Source organism: Bombina bombina, chromosome 1 (assembly GCF_027579735.1).
Source record: "Bombina bombina isolate aBomBom1 chromosome 1, aBomBom1.pri, whole genome shotgun sequence".
NCBI lineage: Eukaryota > Metazoa > Chordata > Amphibia > Anura > Bombinatoridae > Bombina > Bombina bombina.
Genome location: NC_069499.1, coordinates 1,115,104,452 through 1,115,126,436, shown reverse-complemented (window position 1 = coordinate 1,115,126,436; position 21,985 = coordinate 1,115,104,452). Strand labels below are relative to the sequence as shown.

General features: G+C 41.4%; 1 protein-coding gene across 1 annotated transcript in view; it reads left to right on the top strand.

Annotated features, from left to right (window-relative positions):
* Nucleotides 1-21,985, top strand: part of FBXO47 (F-box protein 47) — a 512,374-nt gene that overhangs the window by 326,765 nt on the left and 163,624 nt on the right. Inside the window, exon 5 of the mRNA XM_053717491.1 lies at nt 12,535-12,643. Within this exon, the coding sequence (XP_053573466.1) occupies nt 12,535-12,643 (109 nt within the window). The remainder of the gene's footprint in view (nt 1-12,534; nt 12,644-21,985) is intronic.

Below are 21,985 nucleotides of genomic sequence, written 5' to 3'. Positions count from 1 at the left end.
GTGTAATTAAATTGGGAGAAGAACAAGCTCCACCGTATCTGTCTAGAGGTTAAAGTTCTGTTAGTCTTTAGATATTGCAGATTACGGTGATCCGTGTAGATCAAGATGGGTTCCTTAGTGCCCTCAAGAAGGTGTCGCCAATTTTCTAGGGAACTTTTCATTGCTAAAAGTTCTTTTTCCCCTACATGGTAATTTAATTCAGGTGTTGTTTGGACACGTGAATAATAGCCAACTGCATGTAATAACCCTGTTGAGGGAGACCTTTGGGAGAGAACTGATCCAATAGCATACTCAGATGCATCGATTTCCAAAGTGAACTATTGTTGTGGATCTGGATGAGACAATATTGGAGCAGTTGTGAAAGCATTTTTCAGAAATGTAAAAGCTTTATCTGCTGCTGTGCCCCAATTAAACCGTATAGAATCTTTGGTTAACTCAGTAAGAGGTTTGGTTATATGAGAAAATTGTCTGATACATTTTCGATAAAAGTTTGCAAATCCTAGTAATCTTTGGACTTGTCTTTTATTCTTTGGTGTAGGCCAATCCAATATGGCTTGTACCTTTGTTTTTTCCATGTTAATACCTTGGGGTGTTATGTGGTATCCTAAGAAGCGTATCTCTGAACTATGAAAAATACATTTTTCAAGTTTTGCATATAAATGATGTTCTTGTAGGCGTGATAGTACAGTTCTTACATGTTTAACATGATCAGAGATGTTATCTGAGTAGATGAGGATATCATCCAAATAGATAACAATGAATGTGTCCAACAGATCTCTAAACACATCGTTGAAGAACCTTTGAAATGTGGCTGGGGTATTACAAAGCCCGAATGGCATCACCGTATACTCATATAAGCCATATCTTGTGTGGAAAGTGGTGAGCCATTCATCTCCTGATCTTACGCGTATCAAATTGTAGGCTCCCCTTAGATCCAGTTTGGTATAAATGGATGATCCATGTAACCATTCTATTAATTCTGGTATAAGGGGTAGGGGGTATCTATCTTTAATTGTGCATTTATTTAGCTCTTGATAGTCTACTATTGGTCTTATCATCTGGTCTTTATTCGTGACAAAAAATATACCTGCCCCTGCAGGGGAGGTTGAGGGTCTGATAAAACCTTTTTTTAGGTTTTTGTTGATATACTCTTTTAGTCTTTCAAGTTCTTTTTTTGACATGGGGAATATATGCCCATATGGAATATCTGACCCAGGAATTAATGCTATAGGGCAGTCATAGTCCCTATGAGGTGGTAGTACCTCAGCCTCCTTTTTATCAAACACTCGTGAAAAATCACTGTATTCAGGAGGGATAGTAGTTTCTGTAACGAGCATAATTTGATGTGAGGATAAACATGTAGTCTTACAGTAAGGTGAAGTAAATGTAACCTTATTTTTTGACCATATAACCTCTGGTTGATGTAATTTCAACCAATAAAGTCCTAGGATAATTGGAAAAATAGGGGAGGAAATGATATCAAATGTAAGGAATTCTTTATGACCGTCACTGGTAGTTACCAATAAGGGGAGGGTTTGGTATTTTACCAAACTGCCTTGTAAAGGGTTACCGTCAATAAGACGTACTGAAACAGGTTTTTTTTAATGATATAAGGAATTTTATTCTCTTTTACAACATTTTTATCAATGTAACAAGCGAATGCTCCTGAATCGAGAATGGCATCCTGATTATAGCGATGATGCTCCCACTGTAGAGAGACATTTATAGTGAAATAAGTGAGATGATCACTGGGTAAAGATATAACATAATTAATTTCATCTTGCTTACCTGTTTTTTGTTTCCTTAGTGATGGACAGTCTGTTACGGTATGTTCTTTAGATGCACAGTACATACACAAACCTTTTTCTTTTCTACGATTGTTTTCATCTGTAGAAAGAGGTCCTTTTATAAAACCAATCTCCATAGGCAAATCATGTTTCTGATTATAAGTTGTGGCCCTGGGAGGATGGGATTTGTTATGTGATTCATGACTGTCTTTCTCCTGCTTTCTCTCTCTAAGCCTTCTATCGATTTTTATAGTTAAGGCCATTAAAGCTTCTACGAAGTCAGGGATGTCAATTCTAGCAAGCTCGTCTTTTATGCCTTCAGATAACCCAATTCTATACTGATTTTTTAAGGAGATTTTATTCCACTCTGTGTCTTTTTGCCAGATCTTAAATTCAGAGATGTAGTCCTCTACCATTTTTTAATTCTGTTTAAGATTACGTAACTTATTCTCAGCAGTGAGCTGGCGATAAGGGTCTTCATATAACTCAGTCATTGCAGAGAAAAAATTATCAACAGAGTTAAGAATGGGATGATCTCTCTCAAAAAAGGTGTCCGCCCATGCTTGTGGTTCATTCCTAAGGAATGATATAATAGTAAGAACCTTAGAGCTTTCATTAGGAAACATCTTTGGCTTTAGGTTAATAAATAATCTACAGGCGTTGTAAAACTGCCGAAAAGTCTTTCTATCACCATAAAATTTATCTATTGGACTTATTGGGGGATCTGGTACTGGAGTGGGGGGGGGGGACAGGTGTCAAACCCTCTTTTATGATATTTCTTAAGGTTTGATTTTCTACCTGTATTTCATGTAGACCCTGTGTTAACTGGTCTACTTTGTGAGATAAATCTCTGACATGATTTGTTAATTCAGCAAGACTCATGTTTGTTGTATGTACTGAGAAATCAAGAAACAATTCTGTTGTCTGGTTAGGCTTGGTATTCTGTAATAATTTTTATATGTTGTAGTTGGTGTAGCGAGTGCTGTAATGTGAAACAGCAGCTGAAAATACTCGTAAGGTCCGGAAACTCTCTTGCGTGAGAGCCGATAGGAGGTTAGATGAACTGGTAGGATCGGGTTTATGCTCAGTGAGGAGGAATGCAAAGATGCTGAGTGAATACTGACAATCCTGTCAGACGAAATGATCACAAATGTGAACGAGTAACTAAGCACAGAATACAACGTCAATACCAAGCAATATGTTCAGCAAATGTGAAGCCTTAAATAGGCACCTGTTAAAAGGGTCACGCCTCTTAAAGGGAGAATCTGTTACAACCGAGCTTCCAGGATTTCAGTGTGCGGCAGAGCTTGCATGAAGAGGAGGGCTCCCCGAAGAAAAGAAGATGCAGAGCAGAGCCAAAAGAAGAGGCCGCAGAAGTCCGCTTCCACGGCAGCGAAGGTGGGTCCTCCGCGTCTGGAGCCTTGATGAAGATGGTCCCAACATTGGATCAGGGGAGAAGCCAGAGTCCCCATAAGATGTGAGTAACACTTTTGGGGTTAGATAGGGTTTTTTTGGGGTGGGATTTTAATAAAATAGAATAGGCTTTGTTATTTTTAATTTTATTTCTTAGGCTAGGTTTTTACAGTTAGATTTTGTTATTTTGGTGTGTGGAGGGTTACTTTGAGGTAGGTGTTTTTTTTTTTAATAATTTAATTTTTTTTATGCAAAAGAGCTGAGATCACTTTAAGACAATACCCTACAAAAGGCTCTTTTAAGGGCTATTGTAATTTATTTTAGAGTTATTTTTTTTATTTTTTTGGGGGGTTATGTTATGTGGCATGTAGTTTAGTTTTAGGTATAATGATTTTTTATTTTGGATAATAGAATTTAGCTTTTTCTATTTTATGTAACTTAGCTTTTTTATTTTTGGTTGCTTAGGGGGGTTATTTAAGAGGGGGGTTAGGTAGAGTAGGGCTAGATTTATTTTCTTTTTTCAGACAAGGATTTTTTTTTAATTTATATTTTTTAGTTATATATCTAACATATTTTTAACTATGGGGGTTTAGTTTAGAAGAGGGTTAGATGTTAGGTTAGTTTACGTTTGTGATTTATGGCAGCATAGGGGTTAATAGGACTTGTGGTGGACATATGGCGGCATAGGGGGTTAATAGTTAGGACTTGCGTTGGGTATGTGGCGGCATAGGGGGTTAATAGATAGTACTTGTGTGGGTATGTGGTGTCATAGGGGGTTAATAGATAGTATGTATAAAAATAAATTAAAGGTAGAACAGCAACCACAAAAAGTAAAACTGTTAAAGTAGGACAAAGGCTGCACTCAGTGAAAACTGCGGTTTATTAAAAAAAGGACACAGGAGCAAGAGTGGAAGTCAATTCCCCACTCAGGAGCCAAACAAAAACAGACACACACATAGATAAAATCACGTACAAAAATAGTCTGGTACAGACATGAGAGCTACAATTAAAATGCCTAATACATATACCTGCCCAAACTGACAAACTATGGAGCTGGCCGGCCCAATGACAATGGTGATACCAATGTTAGAAGCTCAAATACTGGCTATCATAATGTTGCAGCTGTGTTCAGAAGAGTTCATGGATAGCTATGGATATTAGTTAACCCGGGCTCTCAAGCGTCTTCACTAGCGTCTACAGACACCCACCGGTCCCAGAGAAGACTCCTAAAAAACATGGGTTGTTATCTTGGCAATGTACGGACTCCAAATGGATATAGCAAAGGATATCACTGTCCCTTTTATGCACAGCTCCTATTGAGTATGATCCGTATAGAGTTTTCAGCTAGCGAAGGCTAAGGGGATGCAAGACTGTTGAAAGCCGTGTACTGACCTCTGTATAAAGAGTCCACTTCCTAGGTGGTTTTCCAAAACGCCTCCTGTATGCGGGACTTCAGTAGTCCGTTTAGCGGCGCCTTAACTTGCCGTGTTTGAAAAGCCTCTGCCTCGCTTCCACTGGAAAGCAGCTCCCAGCTGTGTCGGGCGTAGCAAATACATCATCAAATTCCAAACATAACGCGTTTTACCCCTCCCACAAAGGGCTGGACATGGGGCTTCGTCAGATGTGACCGGACTATTTTTGTATGTGATTTTATTTATGTGTGTGTCTGCTTTTGTTTGGCTCCTGAGTGGGGAACTGACTTCTACTCTTGCTCCTGTGTCCTTTTTGTAATAAAGCACAGTTTTCACTCAGTGCAGCCTTTGTCCTATTTTAACAGGTTTACTTTTTGTGGTTCCTGTTCTACCTTTAATTTATTTACTAGGGACTTCTAGCACCATTGTAAGCGCACAAGCTGTATACAAGTGCACCTTGTTTTATCATTTTTGTTGTGTTAATAGATAGTATTTGCGGTGGGTTTATGGCAGCATACAGGGTTAATGGATAGTACTTGCGGTGGGTATGTGGCGGCATAGGGAGTTAGATCTTATTTGGACCAGGATTGGATTCTATTATTTCGACTGTCACTGTAGATAAGAAAGGTTTCCTTCCGTCCAGACCAAAAGGCAGGTCATTGGGATGTTTTTGTCCCTTTCGTCAGAATAAGCCACAGAGGATCTCTTTCTCAAACAAATCTGAACCCCCAGGGGCACTTTGAAGCCAAATCCAATATGGAATAAGAACAAACAATCCAAAAAGTTGGCCCCAGGTTCAAAGTCTACATGAAGGGACGGCCCCCAAGTTTTCTCTTAGTGCAGGCAGATTAAGCCTGTTTTGAGGGGTATGGGTCCAGTCTTATCTAGGACCCTTGGGAACAGGAAATTGTTTCCCGAGGTTAGAGAATAAGCTTTTGATCTCAACCTCCAAGAAGCAGGTGTCTCTTGTCCCAAGTTTTGAAAAGGCCAAAAAAAGAATGGATTTTCTTTAATGTGTTTAAGTCCTTCAGACCATGTTATTGATAGTTCCAGTTCTTTCGGGACAGGGGTTATATTCAAACCTCTGTTGTCACAAAGAGAGATGGAACCTTTCATCCTATTCTAGATTTTAAAAGTCTAAAAAAGTTACTGAAGATTACCCTCCTTTAAGATGGAAACAATCAGATCTATTCTTCCTCTATGGTGGTCTTGAAGGACCCGTATCTTCACAATCCATCAAGATCATAATCAGTATCTAAAATTTGCATTTCTGAACAGACATTTCCAGTATATAGTTATTCCTTTTGTTCTAGCTACGGCTACGAGAGTTTTCACAAAGGTGTTAGGAGCTCTTCTAGCAGTGGTCAGACTGCAAGGCATTGCTGTGGCCCCTTACTTGGATGATATCTTACTTCAAGTGCCATCTTCTCAGTTAGCGGCCTCTCAGACAGAGAAGTTACTTTGGTACCTTCGGAGTCAAGATTGGAAGGTAAACCTGGAAACGATTTCTCTTGTACCTCAAACAATAGTAAGTTTTCTCTGAGAGATTATAGAGTTTGAGGCTATGAGGATTTCCCTTACAGAACAGTGCAAGACCAAACTCCAGTCTGCATGTCAGTGTCTGCGTTCTACCCCCTATCTTTTGTCAGCTCAGTGTATGGAGGTAGTGGGGCTCATGGTGACAGCGTAAATAAGTAGATTTCCAGCCTCCAGGGAAAAATTAAAAGACCTTTATTTCTTTTTCACAGGGTCCATGAAACAAATGACTCATTGAGACAGCATCAGACTCTATGCCATTTGCTCACTTTTATTTGTGACCTCTACAGTTGTGCATGTTAAAGCAAATGAATGGAGATCATTCAGACTTGCCTCGGGTGATACATCTGGATCCTGTTACCAGGGACTCCCTATATTGGTGGATGTCATCTGAGTAGTTTGGGGGATGAGCATCATTTGTCTGTTTTGGGAGATAATAATTATTGACGCAAGCCTCTCCAGTTGGGGAACGGTTTGGGGCTCCAGGACAGCTCAGGAAATGTGTTCTTCTTAGGAAATGTCCCTGCCTATGAACATTCTGGAATTTAGAGCCATCTTCAATGCACTTTCTAGCATGGCTTCAACTGAGTTCCGCCCGTTCGTTTCTATTTCAGTAAGACAATGTCATGGTGTTGGTCTATGTCAACCACCAAAGGGGCCTTGCAGTTATTTGGCAATGAAGGAGGTGAATGTGACAAACCCTACTGTCACTGGGGCTTCTGGGGGGGGGGGCTGTGGGCTAGCCTCCTGCCCACTGACTATGGACCCTGGAACTTGAAGGGATTCTGTATTTTGGGGGTGGGTGTCCAGGGGATATTTGGAGTATTGTGGTAAACTGAGGGTAATAGTACTATTAGGAATGTTAGGGGGAAGGGATTTTGCTGTGTCTCTTCCAGATCACATCTGAATGCCCCTCTCCCTATCCATAAAAACTTCCCCAGACTTTCAGGCACCAAACCAGCATTCCCTGCTCCAACCCCCCTTCAAGACTCAGAGACTTATTGCACGAATTTACAATCAGCACAGACAATCCTATTGTTTACATTCCTATGGTTTAATCATATCTTGTGTAGCTGGGAAGTGTGAGGGCAGGGGTGGGGGATTGTATGTCCTATTCAACAGTTTAGAGACATTCCTACTGTTTACATTCCTATTGTTTAATCTGCTGCTCTAGCTAATGTTTATTCATGGAAGAAGATTGTCTCTGAAAGTGTATAAAATGTTTGTGTCTCTTTCAATAAAGGGTCATTCTGTTTTTACTCCAAAATTGGTTCTGTCTGATTCTTGTGTAATTTTCTGAAGCATTGGTGGTTCCAGATGTTAGGGAAGCTGAACAGGCGGACATACTCAGAGAGGGTAACGAGAGGTCCATCACATTGGTGGCAGCGGCGGGATTTGCTTCCTTCATACGGGGCAGTTGAAACCACCACAGGGACCCAGTTTCCTGTTGACAGAGGAGAAGCACTGCACTGGCCTGCAACCATGGAAGCTGAGTTCCAATTGACAATGAAAGAGGCACTGGCCCAGCTAGATGACCCTGGTTCTGCACAGGATGAGCTGGGATGGAGTGACTTTATCCGCTGGGAACTCTGGTGGCAGGCTCTTTAACAGGATCAGGACTATCGTGTAATAGTCCTCCCCACTGATGAGGAAAGGTACTGGCTGCAGCTGGACTTACAAGTGCCTTTCCTTTGAGAGCAGCCAAGGGAGGAATGGCTAACTGCATTAGATAGATTGGTCCAGACTGAGATGATGCTGGATGACGTCTACAGAGCCCTCCAATGGTATGCTATACCCGGGCGACCAGGGCTGGAGGATGGCCCACAGAGGGTTTTGACTTTGGCTGCCCTGGATTGCTATTTATGAAGCTTACAGTGGACCCAGACTTTGGGAGCAATGCGGAGTGTAGATTGGAGGAAATTAGAGAGTACCGAGACAGACTACTGAATCTTTCGGGGTACTATGGCAGCAAGCCGATCTGGATTTTATAAGTGTCCAGGAATGGGAGCTAGAAAAGGCATGTAAAAGGCGTTAGATCTCGTTCGGCAGTATGCCTTGAAGTCTGCAGAGGAGGGGCAACCGGGAATGAGCTACCAATAGCTGCTAAACCATGATCAGCAGTCTGGCCTCGAGCTTATGGTCTTGGACAAGGGAGCCACACCAGCAGAAGTGCTGGCAACAGTGCAGAGTGCCAATGGCCTCAGTCCAGCACCTGTGATATCTCTGGAGTCCCAGGGAGAGGAGTTAGTCGACTTCTCTACCCAGCCACAGACTCCAGAGACTGATAATTTAATAGACTTTTCCTCTCTGCCTCCAGAAGAATAGATGGCAACAGGGCAGAGTGCCGCTGGCCTCTGCCAAGCACCAGCTCCGGGAGGCCAGGTAGAGGAGGTAGCTGACCTCTCACCTGAGCGGCAGATCAAGTTCCAGGGAGAGGAGGTGGCCAACCTCTCTCCCCAACAGCAGAGCGGTTTCCAGGGAGAGGAGGTAGCCAACCTCTCTCCACAGTGGCAGAGCAAGTTTCAGGGAGAGGAGGCAGTTGACCTCTCTCCCCAGCAGCAGAGCCAGTTCCAGGGAGAGGAGGTAGCCGACCTCTCTCCACAACAGCAGAGTCATTTCCAGGGAGAGGAGGTGGCCAACCTCTCTCCCCAGCAGCAGAACCCGTTTCAGGAAGAGGAGATAGCTGATCTCTCTCCCCAGTGGCAGTGTGGGTACACAGGAATGGAGGAAGCCATTCTTGCTCCCCATCGGCGGTGTGAGGACCCAGGGATGAAAGCAGTCACCTATGATCCCCAGCAAGAGGAAGGGGAACCGGGAGATACAGCGGTTGGCTTATCCTCCCAGCAGGAATACAAGGACCTGGGAGTGGAGGAAGTCATCCTCCCTCCCCAGCAACAGCCCAGGAGCCTTGAAGACAGTATTGACCATGTATCTTTCCAGCTTTTGGATGAGCCTCCAGAAGCCTTGGTTATCAGCCCAGCCCCACAGCTGCGATACAAGCATCCAGAAGTCTGAGCAGTCGGCTCAGCTCCCCAGTGGCAGGGACCGACTCCCCAATGGAAATGTATTGTGGGGTTTTTCTGACCGACTAACACAGGTCCAAACCAGTGGATGGTCTGGAACTTAGTTAGTCTGCTTTTAAGGGGAAAGGAATGTGAAAAACCCTACTATCACTGGGGCTTCTGGAGGGGGCTGTGGGCTAGCCTCCTGCCCACTGACTATGGACCCTGGAACTTGAAGGGATTCTGTATTTTGGGAGGCGGGTGTCCAGGGGATATTTGGAGTATTGTGATAAACTGAGGGTAATAGGACTATTAGGATGTTAGAGGGAAGGGATTTTGCTGTGTCTATTCCAGATCACATCTGGATGCCCCTCTCCCTATCCATAAAAACTTGCCCAGACTTTCAGGCACCAAACCAGCATTGCCTGCTCCAACCCCCTCTTCAAGACTCAGAGACTTATTGCAAGAAGTTACAATCAGCACAGACATTCCTATTGTTTACATTCCTATTGTTTTTATCATATCTAGTCTAGCTGGGAAGTGTGAGGGCAGGGGTAGGGGAGTGTATGTCCTATTCAACAGTTTAGAGACATTCCTATTGTTTACATTCCGATTTTTAATCTGCTGCTCTAGCTAATGTTTATTCATGGAGGGGGATTGTCTCTGGAAGTGTATAAAATGTGTGTGTCTCTTTCAATAAAGGGTCATTCTGTTTTTACTCCAAAATGGGTTTTGTCTGATTCTTGGGGTAATTTTCTGAAGCATTGGTGGTTCCAGATGTTAGGGAAGCTGAACAGGTGGACATACCCAGAGAGGGTACCGAGAGGTCCGTCACAGTGAATATCATTCTGAACTGGATGGAAAGTTACCAGTGTCTAATCTCCGCAATTCACATTCCAGGAGTGGAGAACTGGGAAGCAGATTATTTAAGGCTACAGGCTCTTTACTCTGAAGAAGGGTATCTCAATCAGGAGATATTTAACTAGATTGTTTTCCAATGGGGATATCCGGAGATAGATCTCATGGCATCACGTCTCAATTTCAAGCTTCTGAGGTACGGATCTCGATCAAGGGAGGTTACCTTGGCTATTGTCTGGTTATCTTTTCCCCCGGTAGTAGAACAGGAGAGGGTGTCAGTGATATTTTTAACCCCTGTGTGGCCATGCAGGACTTGGTATGCAGATCTCACAAGGATGCCATCTGCTCCTTCATGGTGTCTTCCTCAGAGAGTGGATTTTCTATGTCAAGGTCCATTCTTTTATCAAAATCTAGATTCTCTAAGGCTGACTGCGTGGAGATTAAATGGTTTATTTTGACTCAGAGAGGATTCTCTGACTCTGTTATTGACACTCTTGTCCAAGCATGTAAAACTGTCACCAGGCGTATTTATCATAAAGTGTGGAAGGTTTATCTGTCTTGGTGGGCTGAATTTGGGTTTTCTTAGCACACAGTGAGAATTACACATTTTCTTCAGTTCCTTCAGGAGGGACATGATAAGGGTCTCTCGTCTAGCTCCATTAAGGGTCAGATTTTGTTTTGTTACATAAAAAGTTGGCACGGTTGCCCAATGTTCAATCCTTTGTTCAGGCTCTGGTTAGAATCAGACTAGTATTCAAACCACTTGCTCCTCCATGCAGACTTAATCTTGTTCTTAAAGTTTTGCAGCATGTTCCGTTTGAACCTATGCATTCCTTAGATATTAAGTTGCTTTTCTGGAAAGTGTTATACTTGCATAATTTAGATGTGGTAAGGGCATTAAAATTTTACCTTCATGCTACTAAGGATTTTCGCCAGTCGCAAAGCTTGTTTGTTCTTTTCTCTGGTAAGCATAAGGATTAGAAGGCTACCGCTACTTCCTTCTCTTCTTGGTTGAGGAATCTTATTCAGATGGCTTACATGGAGGCAGGTCAGCCTCCGACACGTATCACTGCTCATTCTAATCATTTGGTATCTACGTCTTAGGCCTTTAGGAATGAGGCTTTGGTAGAAAAGATTTGCAAGGCTGCTACCTGGTCTTCACTTCATACGTTCACTAAATTTTACCAGTTCAATGTTTTTGCCTCTGCAGAGACATCTTTTGGCAGGAAAATCCTTCAGGTGGTTGTGTCTAGTAAACAAGTAACTGCCTTGCCTATTAATCCCACCCTTTTTTGTTTATGGACTCCACAGCTTGGGCAGATTCCCATTTGTAAGAATAGGATTTTGTGGACTCTCACTACCATTAGAAAGAAAACAAAATGTATTCTTACCTGATAAATTATTTTCTTTCTTAGTAGTGAGAGTCCACGCACCAGCCCTGTTTTTTCTGTAGGCGGCAGTCCCAGTTTGCACCTCTTACCCGTTTTATCTCACTTGCTTTTCCCTATCCTCAGATATGAACTACTAGGAGGGAAGGGGAAGTAGGAGGGATACTTGAATGCTCTGGTTGGGGTGTCTTTGCCTCCTCCTGGTGGCCAGGTGATCTAATTCACATTTGTTAGAATAGAATTTTGTGGACTCTCTCTATCAAGAAAGAAAATAATTAATCAGGTAAGAATATATATATTTTTTTTAAGTAGCTGGTAGCACTGTGACCTGAACACACAATAGCTTCAGACATAAGATGCTGTAACTATTATATTATAAGAACTCTCACAGAAAGTGAAAGCTTCATTATTACAATGTAGCTGCTGCATTGCTTAAGTTGATGGTGTTAATGCTGTCACCATGCTACTGTTCAGCTATTGCCCAGTGTGTGCATGCTCAGTGAAAATGGATAATGTAAAGTGTAACGGTAGGAAGGTAATATGTGCAAGAATCATAAAAGGAAAATGGGGTGTAGAACTCCTTGTCAGAGTTAGGATAATTACTTTGTGTTACTGCTAATCAATGTTTGTTTGCTAAACTCTGTGTTACTGGGCAAAAAGAAGTTTGTTACTGCTCTGTGTGCTGTGTTGCTGGGAGAAAGGGTTATACAATTACAATATGATTTTACATGCTATATAATATATTATTATGTTATATACTGTATAGTACTTTAGTTTAACTGTCAATGATTTATACTGTAAGTAATGATAGGAAAACTGATTTACCTACTATAATATTGGTAACACCCAATGTGGATCTTCATACTGCCTTTACAATAAAACTGCTGCTATGCAAGATTTGCTTTTTTAAACAGTTTAGCATTAAACAATCCTTTTAGGGAACATTTGTTTTAAAAAGCACTTGGAAAATGAGAAGTGTTTGTTATGATGTGCCATGTAAATTCCAAACAACAAAAATTGGCACTAGAAAGATGTTCTTCTAGTATATAAAAAGATTAAAATTCACAGCAGCTAATTATACTTAATGCTATTTGACCTTTTCTTATTTATTTTTTTTACTTTGGCTTCACTTGTTCAGATTCTTACAGCAGGCTGGGATGAGCTGGAGTGTCACCGTGTTTTCAACTTTCTATGTGATTTAATTAATTTGCATCGAAAAGTACAGAGTCTGGTGAGCAAAAAACCAGGTAAAGTCTTGGAACAAGCATGTATCTATAAAAATGAAAAAAGAAACTGTAGTACAAATTCATAACTTGAGTCCTATTCCAATCAATTAGAGCGTGCCACATAAAAGCTTTAAATCAACTCAGTATTTATTTCCATATGGCAGAGAGAGTCCACGACTTCATTTCTTACTGTTGGGAAATACAACACCTGGCCAGCAGGAGGAGGCAAAGACACCCCAGCCAAAGGCTTAAATATCCCTCCCACTTCCCCTATCCCCCCCAGTCATTCTTTGCCTTTTGTCACTAGAGGAAGATGGCAGAGAAGTGTCAGAAGATTCGGATTGTCCTTAACGGGTATGTTCCCTTCAAGAGAGGACTGGAGTTTTAAGTAATCATATAAACCTCTCAGTGAGAGTATTGATTAAAGTTAGAGTCTGGAGATGCAGGGAAAGATTTTCTGCGAAGCCATCCAGACTCTCTATCTAACAACTCCTGAGCAATTAGTGTTAACTAGTTATACTGCTTGCTTTTCCACACACAGGTCCCTGTCAGAGCATCGCTACAAGGCTGTCACACTTGAGAGGCTGTATCTGTTCCACAGCACGGATCCTGAAGGGTAAGTCTATGTTATTTTCATATAGCAGGGACGCCTTATATAGGGTCACAGTGTGATTCCTCTATACCTCGGTAGGATCAAGGGTTAATATATCCTCAGTGGGAGTTTATTAGGAACAGTTTGGGGAGTTTATATACTGCTTTAACATTTGTGAAGAAAGTTTTCAGGGCTCATTTAGACTGTGTACTTTTGGCTGGAACAGGCAGGTTTCACTTTCACTTTGTGAGTTGCGCAGCTCCTAATAGCTTTGCGCACTTTTTCATAGCAAGGGAGGTTCTGCCTTTCGCACCATGTGACTGGGTGTGGCTTCATTCACTTCCTTATGATCATGCTGCAGACAGCGCTCGTGCAGTCTAGGAGGTGGTGAATGCCCCAGCCATTAGTTTTGTAAAGGTGCCTTTCTATATTTAAAACTTTATTTTTGTATCGTTTTTCTTTCTACTGTGGGATTACATACCTACTATGGAGGACACTGATAATACATTAGAAGGTTCCACTCCTTCTGTAGTGATTAATAATACCTGCTTATATTATGAGGAGGCCTTGGTTTGCCCGTCTGCTCAATTTTGTTACATTTGCCTGGGTACTGTTTTAAAGTCTAAGAAGGGAGCTAAGTCTGCTATTAACCCTAGCGCAATTAGTCCCCCTAAGCCATCAACCTCTCAGGATTCTGTGACCTGAGTGATTACTACCCTTTCTACCCTAACCGCTTCACATGCATTTCCCCAAGGCACAGCTATTTCTCTGTCTGGAGGGGGGCCTTTTTCCTGCGAACTTTACCGCACAGTTACAATCGGCAATGTCCGCGGCCCTGAGTGCCCTACCTTTCTCTGGGAAACGTAAGAGAAAGGATTAAACACAGTTCTCATGTTTTAGATTCTTCTAATTTCCAATTGGATCTAGCGATTAAGTCCCAGCTATCCGATGAGGAGTTAACCTCTGTGGCATCAGAGGGTGAACTTCTACTACTAAATCTCCTATGGCGGTGGAACCCTTCTTTAGATTTAAAATTGAACATCTGTGTTTTTTACTGAAGGAGGTCCTGTCTATGCTAGAGGTTCCAGAGGCTAAGCTACCTGAGGAACCTAAGATCCCTAAATTGGATAGGGTTTATGAAGACAGGAAGGTCCCACAAACTTTTTCGGTCCCAGTTCATATGGCGGACATTATTAGTAATGAATTGGAGAGATTTGGAACATCCTTTTCTCCCTCGGCTAACTTTAAAAAATTGCCTTTATGATTAAGAGTTAATTTACTCGCTTTTATAACATGTCTGTACTTTAATAAAGAAGCTTAGGTTTATTTAGATAGTTTTTTATTTGTGGGGTTTGGTTGGGTGGGTGGTGGGTTTTACTGTTGGGGGGTTGTTTGTATTTTTTATTGCAATGTAAAAGAGCTGATATCTTTGGGGCAATGCCCCGCAAAAGGCTAGGGTTTTTTTTATTTTGGGGGAGGTTTTTTTATTTTGATAGGGCTATTAGATTAGGAGTAATTTGTTTTTATTTTTGATAATTTTGTTTTTTATTTTTTGTAATTTAGTGTTTATTTTTTTTTTTGTAAGTTAGTAAATTGTATTTTATTAATTTAATTGATTTCATTTTATTGTAATGTTAAGTTTTAGTGTAAGGCAGGTTAGGTTTTATTTTACAGGTAACTGTATTTATTTTAACTAGGTAGCTAGTAAATAGTTAATAACTATTTAATAACTAGTCTACCTAGTAAAAATAAATACAAACTTACCTGTGAAATAAAAAATAAAACCTAAGATAGCTACAATATAACTATTGGTTATTTTGTAGCTAGCTTAGGATTTTTTTTACAGGTAAGTATGTATTTAGTTTATAATAGGAATTATTTAGTTAATAATTGTAAGGTTTATTTAGATTTATTTTAATTATATTTAAGTTAGGGGGTGTTAGGTTAGGGTTAGGTTTAGACTTAGGGTTACGTTAGGGTTAGGATTAGGGGTTAATATATTTATGTAGAGTTAGTGATGTGGGAGGTCAGAGCTTTAGGGGTTAATAATTTATTTTAGTATATTTCGTTGTGGGGGGCTTGCGGTTTAGTCGTTAATAGGTTTATTATAACGGCGGTGTAAGAGGATGGTAGATTAGGGGGTTAATAATATTTAAATAGTGTTTGCGATGCGGGAGGGTGGCGGTTTAGGGGTTCATAGGTTTATTATAGTGGCGACGATGTTGGGAAGCGGCGGAATAGGGGTTAATAAATTTTAATAGTTATGAGTTTTTATGGTACAGCTTTGTAACGTAAAACTCATAACTACTGACTTTAGATGGCGGTACAGATCTTGTCGTTATAGGGTGTACCGCTCACTTTTTAGCCTCCCAGGAAAACTTGTAATACCGGCGCTATGGAAGTCCCATTGAAAAAGGACTTTTTAAAAAGTGCGGTACTGAAGTTGCGTGATGGCCAAAAAAGTGTACACCTATACCGACAAGACTTGTAATAGCGGCGGTGCTATTTTAACGCTGAAAATGCCATATTTTCAGCGTTACAAGCCGCAACGCAAAACTTGTAATCTAGCTGTTTGTTGCTGTTTTAAGTATATACATAGGACTATCCCTCTTGATGATAGCTCTTCCTTTAGAGAACCTTTGGATAAGAAGTTGGAAACTTTTCTAAAGAGAATGTTTCAGCACGCGGGATTTTTATTTCAACCGACGGCAGCGGTGGCAGGGGCACCACCTACTACTGCGACTCCCTGTCAGAACTTATCGAGGTGGAATCTCCCCTCAAGGTTATTCGGGAGAGAATTAAAGCTTTAAGAGTAGCTAATTCTTTCATCTGTGATGCGAATATGCAGATTATTCACCTGAATGCTAAGGCTTCAGATTTTGCGGTCCTAGCCCACAGGTCTCTCTTGTTGAAGTCTTGGTCTGCATATATGACTTCTAAATGCAGACTCCTTTCTCTTCCTTTCAAGGGGAAGATCTTATTCGGACCAGGTCTGGACTCATTATCTCTACGGTTACTGTAGGGAAAGGTGGCTTCCTACCTCCGGATAAGAAGAACAGACCTAAGGGATGGTAGTCCTCTCATTTTTGCTCCTTTCGTTCGGACAAATCCCAAAGATCTCAATCTTCATCCAAACCAGAGCAGCCCAAGAGCACTTGGAAGCCTGCTCAGTCCTGAAACAAGTCCAAACAGACAAAGAAGCCCACCAATAACAAATAGGCATGAAGAGGTGGCAGATTGTTACTTTTCTCAGATGATTGGTTTCAGGATGTTCAGGATCCTTGGGTTCTGGGGGTCGTATCTCAGGGATACCAGATAGGATGTCCAGGGTGCAGATTCCTACTCTCCAGACTGTCTACAAGACCAGAGAAGCAGACAGTCTTTTAAGATTGTCTATGGGATCAAGTCTCCTTAGGAGTAATTATCCCGGTACTTTTTTGTGATTCCCAAAAGGAGGGAACTTTTCATCCAATTCTTGACTTAAAGTGCCTAAACAAATTTCTAAGTGTCCCCTCCTTCAAGATGTAGACTATAAGATCAATACTTCCCCTGGTTCAGAAAGGACAGTTTATGACTACCATAGATCTGAAGGATGCATACCTTCACGTTCCGATCCACAGGAATTATTTCCAGTTCCTGCGGTTTGCATTTCTGGATCAGCACTTCCAGCTCATAGTTCTTCCGTTTGGCTTAGCTACTGCTCCAATGATATTTATGAAGGTTCTGGGGGCTCTTCTAGCGGTTTCCAGATTCCAGAGGTTTCCGGTGGGTGGTGCCAGACAGAGAACAGCAACACTGCGGCTCTCCAAGCTGCGTGTATTATCGCAGACGCCGACCATTTAGGCCCTAGGCTAAACGTGTGCTTGTTTAGTCGTGCGGTCTTCGCTACAGAGGAGGCGAATGAGGGATTAGAGAGTTACGGCGAAGAAGGTGGTAAAAAGAAGGAGCGGTACAAGCGCACAGACCGACGTGGAAGCTCAATAAAGTGAGCGTTTAAGCTGGGATTACTGTGCGGATTGGAAAGAGCGGAGAGGAGTGGAGACCTGATAACTGCCACAGAAGTGTACCTCATTTTTGCTTTCCCTGAGGTGGAGGTCTGTCTGGTCCTGTTTAACAACGCGGCACCGGAGACTATTACCAGCACTACAGGCTTATAAGGACTAACCAGGATCGACAAGTCTGGGGGAGACATAATACCCGGCATCTAACCATACCCCAGGGGAGACTGTGAGTTTTCAGTTCCGTGAGTACAGTGCTAACTTGCTGAGATGTCGGCGGGTGGGCGCTGACAAACATTAACGAAACAAAGTTCCCTTACAGGTGTTATAAATGATGACAATGGGTTATCTCCCCCAGTGAAGAAATTCATTTGAGACTCTGTGTCTTTATTGAAAAAAGATCTGTAACACCTTTTCAATCCTTTAAAAAAAAAAAAAAAAGTTGATTATAGACAAAAAAAAAAAAAAAAAAAAGAGGTTATTAAAAAATCTGCCTGGTATTATCAACACTACTTCTGTTTGGAGCTGTGTGTAGTTGTGTGGAACTGTATTTTTTAACTTTTATATATATATAACGAATTGAAGCAATTTGGCACTGTGTGGAACTGTATTTTTAACTTATATATATATATATAACGAATTGAAGCAATTTGGTTTATTAGCTGAGCTACTTGAAGAGGCATCTTTGGAAAAGTAAACTGGAGAAAATTCCACATTGCTGAAAAAGAGTGGTCAGGGGATAAACCATAAAACTGTGTTACAAGACTGGTATAGGTGTTCTTAAATAACTGACTAATTCCACCAGTTTAAAAACTTTTTCTTGGCATAATAGCTGTAAGAATATTTACTTTAAGAGAAGAAGTTTATTTTGTGGATATTCTCTGTTCTCTCTGTTCCTGGAAATAACAACTTGTGGACACTAAGTTAATTTTGAGAATATACTGTGAACTATTGTCTGCTCACTCTTACCCTTGTCTCAATACAGGGGGATTGACTCTATAACATTTTGAGTTTGGAGAACTTTTCATTGGAATTACACCCTTAGTGAATTTAGAGATGTAAATAGTTTCCAGCTTGTATAATGAGCAGGACATACACATGACTGGTTATTTATGTATATAGGAAGGCCAGGGTAAATTTACATATGAGAAGTGCTGCTTATAGGTCTAACTTATTGAATTTAAGCAACACATCAAGAATATTGACTATGTTTCTCCAACATTGGTGTGTCCGGTCCACGGCGTCATCCATTACTTGTGGGATATTCTCCTCCCCTACAGGGAAAGGCAAGGAGAGCACACAGCAGAGCTGTCCATATAGCTCCCCCTCTAGCTCCGCCCCCCAGTCATTCTCCTATCCTATCTCTTCTATCAAGAGTTTGTTATTTTAAAATAGTGCTGGCTTGTACTATTTACTCTACAACAGAAAAGTGATGAAGATTTCTGTTAAGAGGAATATGATTTTAGCACAAGTAACTAGAATCCATTGCTGTTACCACGCAGGACTGTTGAAACCAGAGAACTTCAGTTGGGGGTAACAGTTTGCAGACTCATCTGCTTCAGGTATGACTAGTCTCCTTCTAACAACACAGGCTAATGCTAGATGACAGTCATTTTTCCCCTCAGGGAAAATGGTAAGCCATTTTTCTTTCACCTCAGCAAAAAAGATAACAGGCTTCCCCTTTTTGATTGTTATGCTGGTAGACACTGTTAGGGGCAAAATCGATTGGTTTTTATTACAATATCATGGCATTTGAACTGTTTTATAAGCTCATATACACTTGGGAACGTTTTTTATTGATCTGGCATGTTTTAGACACCTAAATCTAGTCAGGAAGGCCCCTTCACTCTAGTGTGCTGAGGGAGGAAGCCTCATTTTGGTGCTTCAGCTGTGCAGTTGATTTCAAGGCAGTGCATGCAGTTTTCATGTGAGAGGGTCCTGTGACTCAGAAAGTGACTCCAGAAGGCTTATTTCTGTGGATGATTGACCCCTAAGGAAGGTAAAATGCTGCAGCAATACTGTAGCAGGGATTGTAGTGTATAAAAACAGTTAAATCCAACAATTAGCTCTGGTTTACTTGTTTTAAGAGCTAGAGTCTCCATATTTGCTGTGCAATACTTTCTAAGCATTAAGACACTGGGGTCCAAATTTCATAAAAATCGGATATTGCCTTCATAGTTTTTTGAACATTCAGAAATAAAGTGTGTAATTTTATTATTTAAAGAGACAGTAACGTTTTTGTTTAAAATCGTTTTTATTGCATTGTTTGCCTGCCTAAATCTGTTTAACATGTCTATGCCATCAGATAACCTATGTTCTGTGTGTGTAGAGACAAATGTGTTCCCCCTTTGAGTGTTTGTGATAATTGTGCCATAGCGTCCAAACAAAATAAGGACAGCTCTGTTACATTTCATAATGTTGCCCAAGATAATTTATCTAATGAAGGTAGTGAGGATAATTCTACATCCTCTCCTTCTGTGTCTACACCAGCTTTGCCCGCGCAGGCGACACCTAGCGCGCCAGTGCTTATTTCTATGCAACAATTAACAGCAGTAGTGGATAATTCTTTAGCAAATCTTTTATCCAAACTGCCAGCATTTCAGAGAAAGCGTGATTGTTCAGTTTTAAATACAGATAAAAAAAGGATGAACAATCAGACGCTGACGATGCCTTATCTATTTTACCCTCACATCAATCGGAATTGGCTGTGAGGGAAGGGCTGTCTGAGGGTGAAATTTCAGACTCAGGAAAAATTTCTCAACAGGCAGAACCTGATATAGTAGCATTTAAATTTAAGCTAGAACATCTCCGCGCTTTGCTTAAGGAGGTATTAGCTACTCTGGATGACTGTGATTCTGTAGTAGTACCAGAGAAGTTGTGCAAATTGGACAAATTTTTAGAGGTCCCAGTGCACGAAGACGCTTTTCCAATACCCAAGAGGGTAGCGAGCATAGTGGATAAGGAGTGGGAGAAGCCAGGTGTACCCTTTGCCCCACCTCCTATATTTAAGAAAATGTTTCCCATAGTAGACCCTAGAAGGGACGCATGGCAGACGGTCCCGAAGGTTGAGGGAGCTGTTTCAACACTAGCGAAGCGCACAACTATTCCTATAGAGGACAGCTGCGCTTTCAAAGATCCTATGGATAAAAATTGGAAGGATTGCTTAAAAAGATTTTTGTTCAACAAGGGTTCATCCTTCAACCAGCTACGTGTGTTATTACTGTCACTTCAGCGGCGTCCTTTTGGTTCGAGGAACTAGAAAGGTCGCTCCAGAAAGAGACTTCCTATGAAGAAGTCATGGACAGAATTCACGCATTAAAGTTAGCTAATTCCTTTATATTGGATGCCGCTTTTCAAATAACGAAATTGGCGGCGAAAAACTCAGGTTTTGCTATAGTAGCGCGGAGGGCGCTTTGGCTAAAATCCTGGTCGGCAGATGTGTCGTCCAAGACTAAGTTACTTAATATTCCTTTCAAGGGTAAGACCCTTTTTGGGCCGGAATTGAAGGAAATTATTTCAGACATCACTGGGGGTAAGGGCCATGCCCTCCCACAGGATAGGCCTTTTAAGGCTAAGAACAAGTCTAATTTTCGTTCTTTTCACAATTTCAGGAACGGACCGGCTAATAACTCCACTGCCGCTAGACAAGAAGGTAACGCGGCCCAGCCCAAACCCGCTTGGAAGCCCATGCAAGGCTGGAACAAGGGTAAACAGACCAAGAAACCTGCTGCTGCTACCAAGACAGCATGAAGGGGTAGCCCCCGATCCGGGACCGGATCTGGTAGGGGGCAGACTATCTCTCTTTGCTCAGGCTTGGGCAAGAGATGTTCTGGATCCCTGGGTACTAGAAATAGTCTCCAAGGGATACCTGCTAGAGTTCAAGGGACTTCCTCCAAAGGGAAGATTCCACCTGTCTCACTTATCTTCAGAGACACAAACAGATGCAGATGCTGCACTTTGTAAGTAAACCACTGATTCCAAGCAAATAAAGTACAATAGCTGATACTGAGTAGATATCATGTAGCTAGTAACAGGTGCTCTGAACAAGACCGTAAACAGTGTAGCGTGTAGTCAGTGGAAGTAATCACTTGTAACAAACTGAGGGTAGAATCGTACAGCGTGCGGGTGTGGTGATGAGTAAGGTACAAGTAAACACAAATTTCAGCGTGTAGACTGGAACTAAGGTAAAGCTGGTTAATCTCACCACTCTTGCCGCTGTGTGATCATTTGCTCAGGCTGCCCCATGAAAGGTAAGGATCCACTCCTCCGGCATCCAAACGAAAAAACTCTGATAAACAATGAAAGTTACCTTGTATTGGGACAAATTGCAGCCGCAGGGTGTGTGCAGGTAAAAAGTGATGTCTTTATTGTAAGATCATAAACAGGGTGTCAAACAAACTCAGGGGTACATTGAAACAATGGCAAACGTCCGACGCGTTTCCTGCCCGGAGGCACTTCGTCAGGGACTTAACTTGTATAGACATTAAACAACTTAAAAAGGCTTGCCTACCTACGTCACAATGAGAGCACCTGTGTACTGCAATTAAAGGGACAGAATAGTACTGCCTATGGAAACGGATTTATGCTTGGTCAAAATGAGAACCATTTTAATGGGCTCAACATAAAATAAGATTGGATTCTCAGTAATCAATGTATATGAATCTTGTATCAATGTGAATTACTTATAAGAATACAATGTAAAATATAAACGTATAATGACCGTGCTAGCGTGTTGTTAATTGTAACAGTACACAGTTGATAAGGTGTTAAAAT